General features: G+C 45.3%; 1 protein-coding gene across 2 annotated transcripts in view; it reads right to left on the bottom strand.

The window, feature by feature from the left end:
* syt16 (synaptotagmin XVI) overlaps positions 1-12,460 on the bottom strand; it is a 35,547-nt gene extending 23,087 nt beyond the window's left edge. Inside the window, exon 1 of one of the 2 annotated variants that reach the window (XM_088647819.1) lies at positions 12,269-12,460. Coding sequence is in view for 1 of the 2 variants with exons in the window: in XM_088647821.1 (XP_088503947.1) it covers positions 11,203-11,215 (13 nt within the window). In the remaining variant the exon portion in view is untranslated. Of the gene's footprint in view, positions 1-11,202; positions 11,567-12,268 lie in introns of those variants that run through there. The other variant, XM_088647821.1, reaches the window with a different exon arrangement.
* Between the last annotated feature and the right edge of the window lie 491 nt (positions 12,461-12,951).

The following is a 12,951-nucleotide window of genomic DNA, read 5'->3' as shown; positions in this document are numbered from 1 at the left end:
CCCACATCCTTAGTTGAGGTAACATACGGCGTTTACACATCATGCCATCAAAACAAACGGAATCCAGCCTGGTACCATTCAGGATGTTCTTCCGGGAGCAAGACATTTGCACTCCAGTAAAAAAGCAACGCCACAGCACATGGCTTTTTTAACAAAAGATGCTGTCCAATGTGCATGCAATCTAATGGAATGCGTGCACATTGGACAGCAATCACTGTTAAAAGAGATGCTGAGATTTTCCTTGTTTGTGGAAGCCTGTTTTGTGATTGCACATAACACAGAAAGGGCTGTGGGATCGTGGTGCTGGGGCCCAATTCAGATCAATTGTGGTCCCAGCGGTTGCTGTTCGTGTGGAGTCTGTATGTTCTCCCCATGTTCACATGAATTTACTCTGGGTGTTCCAGTTTCTCCCCATATTTAATAGATAAACTGGTAGCTGACTAGTAGCTACTGGCTTCTGGGAAAATTGGCCTGGGGTCAACAGTCCCACCCAGGTGCACCCTGCCTTGCACCCATTGCTTGCTGGGATAGGCTCTGGCTCCCCTGTGACACTCAATCGGAAGAAGGGGTTGTGAAATCGATGGATGGGTGATATGGAAAGGAAGAGGTGTCACAGTGCCCCTTAGCAGAAGAATCTGGTTGTATTCCCAGTTTCCCATAAAAAGGTGGTGGTTAAACAGTCCAGGCGATCTTTCTTGAGCACGGGCTCCTCCCTGCTCCTGGCTCAGTGTTGGTAAAAACCTAATCTTGTTTGTACAAACACTGTTCCACTGCTGCCAATCCCCAGCCTGGGAGACAGGAAATCCCTCGCCTGACAGACCTCAGTAAACATCGATTCATCTTAATTCTCCAGTGTCTCCATTAGCACAGCTTGTAAAGTTGTAGACAGTAAAAGTGTCAGGCCAGCACTGACTTAATCCTGTGATCAATGAGCTATTGACAGCAATTTCAGCGCCGAGATTAGACTGCAGGCATAAACTCAGTTCAACTTTCATTTCCAAATAAAAATGAATTACAAGGAGAGTTAATACTTCAGAGAGACATTTTTATTTGGTTCTTTTGTCCTGTGCTCTAGGTTTTCTTACACCATCTTGAGTCCAGGCTAACAGCACTCTTATCAAGCTCCTGTTTGTTCATTCTCATTTTAAATCATCTGCCTATCAGTGTATAGTCCTCTTGCATGTCTTGACACATGCAGAGCCCTGCCTGGGACAATTCCTTTATTGCTCGACAAACAACACTGACGCTAGTAGGGAAGACTAATTTCTCTCCACCCTCCAGCTATTATCTAGAGGAACAGGCTGCCCTCAGAAACAGTGTTTCCTGCCCAATGCTGTTCCACACCCTTCCTATCCAGAGGGAAGGCTACACAGAGCAGAGCATGAAGCACAGAGAGCACTTATCACTGTCACATCGGCATCCCTGTAGCCACATAAGCAAAAATAGTTGTTTTATTCTGTATTTGGAAACATGTTAAAGAAGTGCTTAGTTCCTGAAATTTGTGGTCTCTGTGAAAATCCTCATTTGATCTTTTGCATCTCATAGAATCAACCTGCAACTCTGCAGGTTGTGAGACTGAATCTAGCTGGAACATTTGGATGATCTGAAAGCCTGCTGGGCTCATGGGGTCATGGTGGTATAGAACAGTGCCACTGTGCATCCTCTGGAGCTCCCTGGTAATGCCCACACCAGGCCCTGGCCTGGACAGTATCTCTTGCCCACCCCCTCCCTTTGTTTCCTGCAGAAGTCCTCAGAGGACGTCAACAACTCCGACCCGGACTTCACCAGAGAGGAGCCCATGATCCCCTCTGTCAACTAGGACGAGTTCAAGCACTTCTCCAGAGCTGCTGGGTGTCTGAAGGAGAGTTAGAAGAATCTCAGAGTCTTCCACCCTCTTATGGTTCTCTTCTTCTTTTCCCCTCTGTATACAGATCTTTTTTCAGACAGAGAAACACAAACCAGAGGACACAAGTGGACACTTGTGGACAAGTGCATTTAAAATTGAAAACAGGGGGCACTTCTTTACCAAAGATTTGTGGGGGTCTGGAACAAGACGCCTAGCCATGTCGTTGAAGCCGATACTTTGGTTTCTTCCAGAAACTGCTGAATGAGACCCTTGGATCAATTACTAATTACCCACCAAACGGGCAGTATGCTCCACACGGCCTTCTCACATTTGTAACCTTTCTTCAGTTCTTAACTTAACACTACACATTTCAATAGGGTTTAATAAAACCTTGTCTTTGTTCAAGAATAGATAAAACAGCTGGGTAAATACCAGACACTGCAGTCTATACCCATTCATGCCTCTTTCATCTGTCTGTATAATGGTGTGCTGTGAAAACTGCCTGTAAAGGCTGGACACTGTTCCAGACTACTGGAACTTCAATATCTGCACTATATAGTCTTGTAACATTTCCCCAAAGATGTATTTACGTCTGTTGTAACTGCACCTATGGAGCTGTTTGCATTACACCTCTCCGATCAAACATTCTTTTGCATATCCGCATTTCTTTCTCTTTAACACTGTACTGCAAAAATAGTTCTGTTGTGCCTCAACACCAAACGTGGAAATTAGTTGAACGAAAACGTCTCTCCTTTGTAGGTGAAACAGTGTCTTTCATATATTCCTACACAGTGCTGTTTAATTTGTCCTGCCTCTGGTGCTCAAATGCTTCAGCCGGCTCAGTCTTGATCTGCGGCTCTCGTATGACCCCCTTTGCGCCCTGCCTTAACATTGACTGATCTCCACTGAGACACAGAGGCCATCTATCTCCACTCTCTTCCGCCATCACTAGTGCAGAGGGAACGCTGTGGTCTTCTCCACACTAAACACCCAAGACACCACACCATGCTGTAATGGCAGCGGCGTGAGGGACGCACCCTGATCTGGGCATTGCGATCGGACAGCAGGAGGCCGACCCCCTTGCAGAGAAAGAAAGCTCTCTCAGGACAGGAGACCCTAAACACCTCTCACAGCACTCTTCCTGCACACAGTTTTATCAGAGCAAGACACAGGTGCCAAATTAAAGACACATCTGCCCAATGTGACATCTGTGTAAGGTTCTCTGATTAAACAAGCTTTTTACCTTATACTAACCTCCGCCCTGCTCTTGAGACAAGCGCCGAGCAATGCTGGAAGTCTTATACACCCATGCCTGTGTGTCAGCAGCCCCAGAGTCACTGGCAGGAAGCAGGAAATTTATGAAGGCAATTAGTAGCCCTGTAGTCTCCATATTGATTGCACTTCCTATTTACCATCTGACATTTCTCCTCTGGCTAAAGCATGATTTTAGTTTTACCAGAATGAAGTGACTGATTATGTGTGTTTGGAGGGGAGGAAACAGAATCCTTCCCCTTAGCAGGCTGAAAGAGCAGGGCAGGGGACTCTTCACCCAGACTCTCATGAATCGTTTATTGCCACAAGTAAGGTTTGGATTGATGTTGCATAACATCGGCTGCAGTTGTATAGGGTTTTCAGAGTAAAGTGATGTAAGCTTAAATATTTAGTGTGAAGTTCATGGCTTAACAGAGTTTAACCAATTGTGTTACTTGTTGAATACTAACAAATCATCACACAACACACTCTAACCGTGATTGCTAGGAAATGCATGAATCATTGTGCAAAGAAGAGAGCATTTTGCCAGATGCAGTAATATTGGAATATGTGCTATTTTGTCATGACGTTACTCTTGTTTTTCACCTGAAGAAATAGTAAATACCAGTAACACGTTCTAAATTAAATGTATTATTGCTTTTCATGGCCTCAGTGACCACAGCGAAGATGAGTGCCATACCGCTGTAGCGTGCTCTCTGAACCACTGCCAGGGCTATGAGCTGGACACACTGGGAATTCTTCCTTCTGCGACTGTAACCGAGTCAGAGCATGAATCACTCACTGAGCCAGTGCAACAGCCGAAACCAAGAAAGGCAATGAAAGATCGGGAACAACTGTGTCACAGAGCAAACAGATGTTTCCTCTTTATTTTCCGAAGCTTGAGAAATGTGTGCATCACAGGACAAAAATGTCTGCAATGACAATGATTACTTTAAAGGAAAGTTCATTATGGTAGACTTAGTACAGCAGTAGAACTTTGGAGAGGTGCACATAATTATCTGTACCAGCTTATTCCTCTTTAGCCTGATGGCAAAGAAAAACTTGCTGCATTACCATCAGCATAACCTCCTTCTAAATAGAGTGCAGCTGCCCTGTTCCCAGCAAGTAAACAAGGAAGTAAACCTCAACTCAGAGCAAACACGAACGACGACTCTGCTCCCCCAAACTCACGGGTGCGTCTTTTGCAGACATTTAGAAAGGAAGTGATTTCCTAGGTCAGGTAGCTAGCACAAAACGCTGCAGAATCACCGGGTAGAGACTGGCAGGTCATGAGCACCCTGGTTTGGGTAATTATAGAATGTACAGTGCGGTGCACAGCCCCCAAGAGCCCAGACTTTGCTCTGGCTGACAGCTACATGAGCATTTCTCCACTGAAGCTGCAAGCCCTCAAATCCTCAGCCAAGAGGGCTGGCACTGCAGCACGGCCGCCCCTGTGGATTACGTCTTCCACGCGGTATTTAATGATTTTCTGCAGCACTCCTGCCAGCTCCTGCTGTTTCTTTCTCCATGCATGCAGATGAAGCCACACCTGGCACAGGAGCAGCTGAACCATACCACTGTCCAGTGTCCTGGGCAGCCCCAAGGGAGATGATCACACACAGCAAACCATGCTATTAGGCAGACTTCCTCTGCCTAAAGTTAGCTATTTTATGTGCCCAACTTTCGCTCTAACTAAAATGACATTCTAACTTCACTTCTAAGCAAACAGGTAAACAGTTGAAACTCTTAACATTTTATTGTCTAAGAAGCAGTTTTGAAGCAGATGTAACTTCTAACGTCTAATTTTAGTCGTGTACACTGGCCTTCTCATGTGCAAAGGTTAACAAGCCTTTCCCTGCATAAAGTGAGGCAATAGACGCCAAAGGACACCTCAATGCACACATTTTAGATGCTTCAGAAAGTGCAGTTACACTAGACCCCAGGCTATATGTCTAAAAACGTGACTTATGATCATCTAAAGCTCTTAGACGCTTACGGAAATTGAGCCCACGAGATTAAAATGTTAGAGAAACTGCAGCAAAGTTGGGTGAACGGACAGGTGTGTCTTTTCCAGTGCCAGGCTCAGGACATTCGTGTTTCTGCTGTGCCAGGAACCCTGCCCAGGCAGATTTAACTGCATGCACCCACTGCCCAGCCGACGAAGGAGAAAAACTGGCATGACTATACTGAGCTCTGCCCAGAGGGCCAGTCCTCTCATGTGAACCTGTGAAATTGGAAAAAAAATCAGCTAAAGATAAAACAACAGTAACATTTAATGTTAGGTGAATATGAATTAAAGATGTGCCATTTTTAATACTGCTTCCAACTTATATTTAGTAGAGTTAGGAACCTGAGATCGAGAGGGCAAGGGGCAAGTCTTTGCTGCCATAACCTCAGCCTTCAATTCAATTATCAGTCTGCAGCAGAAGAATCAGCCAGGGCTCAGCTGTAATGTGCTCCAGGATCCTCACCAGACTGCAAAGACCTACGTAAGCAGGGAGTGTGCTGGCAACATGAGCTCTATAACCTCTATTAATGTCTCCAGCATGACAAGGTGGCTTAAATCAGTTCAGAAAGAAAACAGTGCCCGGAAGAGAGCTCTAATGTACCTCCATTAGAGAGATTTGAGACAGTGATACATAAAAACTGGCTGTCACCCACCAGAGCACAGCATAAACACCACACATCTAGAGAGCAGCACAAAACTCTCATTATCAGATTTATTTCAGCATTATTTTCAGCTGTCAAGGACCTGAAAGGGAAAGGGATTTGATTTCCTTACACTTTCGGACATACAAATGACCCAAGGCTCTGCCCATAAGAAATGACCATCAGCTTGCTAAGTACCTCTGGCTCTTTACCAACTAAAGTAAGCTGTCCCTAGTCTGTCTGGGCAGGAGTATCATAGTTAGGCACTTTGTTTCTCACAGCAGGTGTGTGAGGAAGCATCAGACAAGATAGCCAAGCCTAGCACCAACCCCCCCCCATGACATTTGGCTGGATAAGAGGAACAGCTGGACCTCTTGCAAATCCTTTTGCCAAGACTCTGTTCAGTCTGTTCACCTATTCACTGTCGAAACACTGCAATGACAAAAACATTCAAGTGTACTATTCAATGTGGGTTCCAGAAATACAATAATTGTAAGATTACAGATTGCTCCCTTGAGTGCTGGAGGGGTTTGTTGACAGGCTAGCCAGTGAAGTGTCAGTGATTATAAAGTGTCAGGCTTTCATTGCTCAGTGCCAATCAGCAAGTCTGCAGTGCTGTAGCTCATATCTAGTGTCAAAGGGCCGAGTAATCATTCATCTATTGATAATGTTTATTTCATCAACACAAGTCAAAATAATTATCAGTTGTTTTTCTGAAAATTTCCCTTAATTTTACACAATCGGTTAAAGAACGTTCAGTCGGTAAGCTTCAGTCATCATTTATTTTCAACAGGGCTGTATGAACCCGTGTGGTTTCATTAAATGCAAGTGTGTGACACACCCACAAACACATTTGTAAAAACCATTCAATGAGAACATAACTACCTTTCCCAGCTCCGATCTTGCCACATCCTGGAAAGATTAAAGATAAAGTTGAGCATCCTGGAAAGATTCTTAACCACAAAAAATTATTCATTTGAACAGAGGAGCAGTGAATCCAAGCACATCCTATAGAATTAAGATACGACACGAGGTGCGTGCTAGTTCAATTTTCTATATTATACGAACATATGAATCGGAAATCACAAGTGGAAACTACAGTATGTGGATGTGCATTTAAATCTGAGAACAGGAGGCACCTCTTCACACAGAGGGTGGTGGGAGCGTGGAACAAGCTACCCAGCCATGTGATTGAAGCTGAAAACGCCGGCTTCTTTGAAGAAGACACAGCAAGATAAGGTCTTTGGATCAATTAACTACTAAGTGCCAAACTGCCGGATAAGCTGAACGCCCTCTTCTCACGTGTAACTTTTCATATGCACAAGGATTTTGCAAGACCCCTAGTTTATTCTTTCCTAATTATAGTCAATTCTGGCGCTAAAGATTTGTCACACAGGGGATCTGCCCTTCCTGAGATGCCAGAAGAGAGCACACTAGAATCATAGGAACACGTAGGGGTTAATTCCACAATTGAAAAGCTCTCAGCTGTGGAGACACACATGAAGGAGACTCGCATCCAAACACTATGGTGGCCTTTACCTTCCACTCCTCAGAGTGGAGTTAAACCTGCTCCTTTGATCACACACTGATACAGCTCCCCACAGATCACTTCACTTCAGATTCATATTCAGTCAAGAACTTCGGCAGACCTACATTGTAAAGATTTCAAATAACAAGGCCTGCAGAGTTTTTTTTTTTAAGGCAAGATGCATTTATTACACCAGGGTCGAGAATTCACTTAATATTATCAAAGAATATGATCAACTTCCAAAAAGCGAAACAAGCTTCATTCCCAATATGCCAGCTTCACTAAAGAAACGAGTGGTCACTCATGGTGAAGAGCACTCCACCAGTAAAGTGATTCTTTTCATTGAGAACATAGCTGCGCTGTGGCGGCTGCGGGAGGGAATTCACCGAAGAAGGGCCAGGACGAGGAATCTCCATCTTTCCCACAGTCTCACTTCAAACACACCGCAGAGAGAGAGTGGGTGTTTGAACAGCACTGGAGGCTCTCAACAGTCAGAGGGGCGGCCTTGTTAATACACGAGAATGTTTATTCACAAGGTGTTAAGACTGTATTTTATAACAATCCATCCGTTTTTCTAACCACTTCATCCAATTCATGGTCCCAGGGGAGCTGGAGCCCATCCTAGCGAGCGATGGGCGCAGCGCAGGGTGCACCCTGGATGGGACGCCAGTCCTCCACAGGGCACACAGAGACACAGACACACACACTCACACCAGGGCCAACTAACCCAGCAACACTGTATGTCTTTGGACTGTGGGAGGAAACTGGAGCACCTGGAGGAAACCCATGCAAACACAAGGAGAACATGCAAACTCCATATATTATTATATATTCTATAGTATATGATATCGAATATATATTATATAGAATTCTCTGTAATAACTGTAGGTCTTAATACTACAGAACATAAGCTTTATTCCTGTGTAGCACAGATGAACAAAGCCCAGTCTTCAAGAGTCCCAGAATGCTCAGATTACTGATTCCATCACTGATCTCGGCTGCTTATCTAAACTGAGGAAACACTGCCAGACCACCTGTGGCTTGAGGTCTTAATCAGGTGCTAACTGCAAAGTGCATATAAAGCTTGATTAACTCCAGCTCTTGTGCAGTAGGGTTGTACAAAAGAACTTAACAGTTATCTGTTGAGATCTAGGCAAAGCAAAAACTTTTCTGTCAGCAAAATGTAAATGGCCGTGTGCAATTCAACGTCCCTCATAACACCTACTGAGCAGTAGGTTTAAAGTCTCTTTCAGGTGTACTTCCATGGATTTAAAACCCTTTACCTTTAACAGCACATAGCTATTGCCAGTCATGATGTCACATATCGAATAAGGTCACTCTTGCTGCGGTTTCCGCTTGACTGTTCTATAGATTTAATGTCATTATTTAGTATTCATACATTAGTTATTCATACATTTTCTTCATTAGTCAAAGAAAACCACAATGACTGGTAAAGGCCAGGGGGAAATTTGGCCAGGACACCGGGGTAACACCCCTACTCTTTTCAAGAGGCGCCCTGGGATTTTTTTTTAACAACCACAGAGAGTCAGGACCTCGGCTTTACGTCTCATCCAAAGGACGGCACCTTTTGCAGTACAGTGTCCCCATCACTACACTGGGGCTTTAGGACTCCCACTGCCTGCAGAGTGAGCGCCCCCTGCTGGCCCCACTAACACCTCTTCCAGCAACAAGGTTAGTTTTTCCCAGGAGGTCTCCCATCCCGGCACTGACCAGGCTCACACCTGCTGAGCTTCAGTGGGCTGAATTTAAACATACAAAAGTTCAACCCTTTCCATCTACCAGGACGTTAGCCAATGAAGTTCTGGATAAGTGCTCTAGTGTCATTTCAGTAAAGAGTGGTTCGATGATCCCCACACACCCTTGCAGTCCAACACAGTATTCTAGACAAGTATTTTCTTATAGATCTAAAATGCACCCTCAGTAATATTTGGGAAAATAACAGCAGGGGTGAAACACATGTGCATCTACACATACAGGAAGGCCAGTCTGCGCCGGAGGTCAATACTCTGTCCCCAAGTCTGCACTGTGAGGTCAGTACTGTCCTCCAGTCTGCACTGTGAGGTCAGTACTGTCCTCCAGTCTGCACTGTGAGGTCAGTACTCTGTCCCCCAGTCTGCACTGTGAGGTCAGTACTGTCCTCCAGTCTGCACTGTGAGGTCAGTACTCTGTCCCCCAGTCTGCACTGGTTGGTCAATACAGGACAGGGTGCTGGTCAGTACATGGGCAGTCTAGGATAGAAAGCAGCTCCTCAGCACCTTTCCTGCGCTTCTGTGAAAAGGAACAGCCAGCGCAGCAGAGCAGATGACACCTGCTGCACAGGTCCAGGGCAGGGCTGTGTGGAAGGACAGAGAAGACTTCCACAAGTGAGAAACCAGACTCAACCCCACTGTTGTACTAAAAAGATAGTACTGCATATCCACATAGGGCATTTCTCAAAGCACAAATCTCAGCATCAAACATCCACAGCAAACACTATCTTGATTTATAATGACACTCATAATTATTTTGGACATGTAACAGGCAGATGGATGGGCTCAGAATCATTTTAATACCATTTGTAGAGAAAGAATCACAACAGCATGCCAGGCTTTTCCCATCACCTTGTTGATGAGGGAAGCAGAATTCTTGTATTGTGTCATATTGCAGTACAATATTATTGCCCTATTAAAATATGCATAAAACAATGAATAGTGTTTTCTGAACATCTAGAAAATGTCACCTGTAATTAATTCCTTACCATCTGAATAACGTTTGTATAATGTTATCGAAATGTTTTGTGTTTGTGGGGATTAGAAACCCCCCCTCCATATTGTACGCACTGGGCAATCACTGTAACAAACGTCTATATATATATATTAGTAATATTAATATAATTCTAAATGACCGTATATCCCAACAGAGATATATTTTGTTGAAAAAGTAGTGCAATAGTCAGATTTGAAAACTAAGAGCACAAAATGTTAGTAACCGGTGATCCTTTCACGTACTGCGTTAAACAAAATACCCTGCTCAATCCTGGTTTTTCAGAGCTAACTGCGCTGATGGTAAACTTGTATTTCAAAGCCAGTGCCAGATCGTACACATCGAGGCTTCCTGGATAAACAGGTGAACTCCTTCAACCTGTCTTGTGGACTTCTGACAAAAGCTCAGGCTGAGCGCCAGACTTCCTCCGGATCTTCTGTGCGGGAGTGTTACTGCCCACCGTGCGCGATGTCCTGTTGTCCTGCCACCTACTGTACCTTCATTCGAGAATACAAATCCTGTATCAAATGCATCAGCGCTCTCAGAAGAATAAGCACATTAGGCTGCGACTCGTCACTACTGTATTTTTCCTAGTGTGGTCCCCTCAGTATATAGTACCTCACTGCAAACCGATTCCGTAGTTTTCACCAAACCGGTGACACTGTATCTTCACACGAATGCACCCACGTCATATCTCTTCAGCGTAATTAAAACATTTCTCTGCATGTCCGATTGGAACAACTGAAAGGAACATCAACACTATAACGTCGTCAACGGATTCTATTTGAATGTTAAAAATTAAACAGATTTTTATTTCCTTATTATGGCAGGAAGGGACACGTCCCGTAACTGAACGAAGCGTGTTCACACGATATCATATTATGCTTTACACGTTTAAGACACTGTTTACCTGCTAAATCAGATTTTAAAATTTAATCAAGCGAATTCTAAGAAATGGATGGCGAAATATGCAAGCTGAAGCCCACTTGAAATTGCAGTAGACAGCATTCATTACATAATCAGTAACACTAGCACATCGATTATCGGTTTCTTTTTTTTAGAAAAATAAAGGGGCAAAAAAAATCATTTTAAATGACCCCGAGCTGCAGACCTGAGCGCAGAATGCAAAACGACGTGAAAATAAATAAACCGGTGGATTACTTACTATCCGATGCCATGACTGGAAATCTGGTGGATCTGGCGAGAAAAAATCCCTCCCAATGTATCACGCAGGGGTTCTGTTGTCACGCTCTTCCTAAATGGCTCACATCCTGCCCGGAGCGCGCGAGGGACCGGTGCTAATGGCACGCGAGAGAGCGAGCCGCTTCCTCTCCACCTCTGCCGGCCGCGCGATTGCGCTCCCGAGTCCTCTTCCTGTCTCTCTCCCCCGCGCGTCCCACACCGTCCCCACCTCTCCCCGGCCGCGGTCCACTGCCCCTCGCTCAGGTGCGCTGTCGCCCCGCAGTGACCGACCAGCGGGGCGGCTGTGCAGAACGAGAGGAGCGCCCGGGCGACAGCGCCAGTACCCCCGCCGGCCTTCCCAAATCACCCCTCCTTCGTATTTTTCTTTGTCTGGGCGTTTAATGTAAGCGTGTTGGAAGCTCATTCAACAACTATTCGCTGAACACCGGATAAGGGCATTTATCTTCACCCGCAACACTTGTTGAAGAGTTCACAAATACGTTCATTTTTATCACAGACACTGACGTCCCCGTAGCAACATAAATTCATTTCTTCATTTTTTTTAAGAACCACGTATTTAAAAATAAACAGCCCAGAACTCATTCCTAAATGTTGTAGATGCATCATTTATTTTGAGCAGGGCGTGTCGCGTTCGCGAGCAGGCAACAGAAGCGAACTTCTCAGAAGTACAAGTACAGGCACAGGGAAAGGCGAACAACAGCCCGTTTAAGGATGCTAGCGGAGAAGGACGGTAATTCATCCGTGCTGGAGGAGAGCGACGCTCATGGCACAGTTCCATGCAAGACCAGCTTTGCAGAAATCGGCAAATTCACTTCTGAGACTCCTAGTCCCCGCTCCTGGGATCTGGGGTCCCGGAGGAATGGGGTGGGGTTCACTACCCACAACACTCGGCGTGCATTTCCAGACAAAGAGAACGTGTGCAAGGCAAGACGACGAGAGCATCGTTGACTAAACAAGCATTTTGATATGGTTTTAAATTTCAATCAATTATATTTATATATTTTTTTTAAAAAGCGATAATACCGTACCTACTAATGTTGCACCACCGCCATATAGTAAGATTTACCCTTTGGGGATCAGGGCACTACCCTTTCTTCACCCAGAGGAGAGCAGGTCCGTGTCTCAGTCAGCGCTTCTCCGGTCAGCGTGCGAAGACCTACAACGAAGTGAGTCAAGGCGAGATGCAGTTTCGCGTCACGCAAGCCTGGCTCAAACCGCCCCGAGCATCCTTAACAGCCTCACCGTCGGGCCGGGCGAACCGTCAACTCGGCTCAGTCTCCGTCTCCCGGCACCTAGAGGTTCAAGCGACTATACTCCCCTTCTTTTCTGTCGCTCGGCACTTGGAGAGATACTGCTTCTCCAGTGCTCCGCTAGGGTGTGAAATGATCGGATTCCCCGGAGTGTCCATCACCTCGCAGACAATGAGAACCGCAAATTTCTCCGAATTTTAATCGTCCAGCTGCTGAATAAAAACAAGCTGGACTTCCTGCGCGGGGGGGAGGGGGTAGATGCACAAATCTCGGCCACATGCTGACTTCTGACAAACGAGAAGCAGAGAGGCAGCAACAGAGCCGTTGTGTCAGCTTCTGTAGTTATTTCTCTCCCACTGAAATCAGTGACTGGCCAAACGGTTTTCCCCCAGCGGAAATCTTTAATAAATAAGCGTTTGATTAAACTCATGTTAAGTTCAAAAACCAGAAGTCCCATCTGG

Source organism: Lepisosteus platostomus, chromosome 10, assembly GCF_059453375.1.
Source record: "Lepisosteus platostomus isolate fLepPlt1 chromosome 10, fLepPlt1.hap1, whole genome shotgun sequence".
NCBI lineage: Eukaryota > Metazoa > Chordata > Actinopteri > Semionotiformes > Lepisosteidae > Lepisosteus > Lepisosteus platostomus.
The sequence above is the reverse complement of the archived record's forward strand: the minus strand, read 5'-3'. Positions and strand labels throughout refer to the sequence as shown.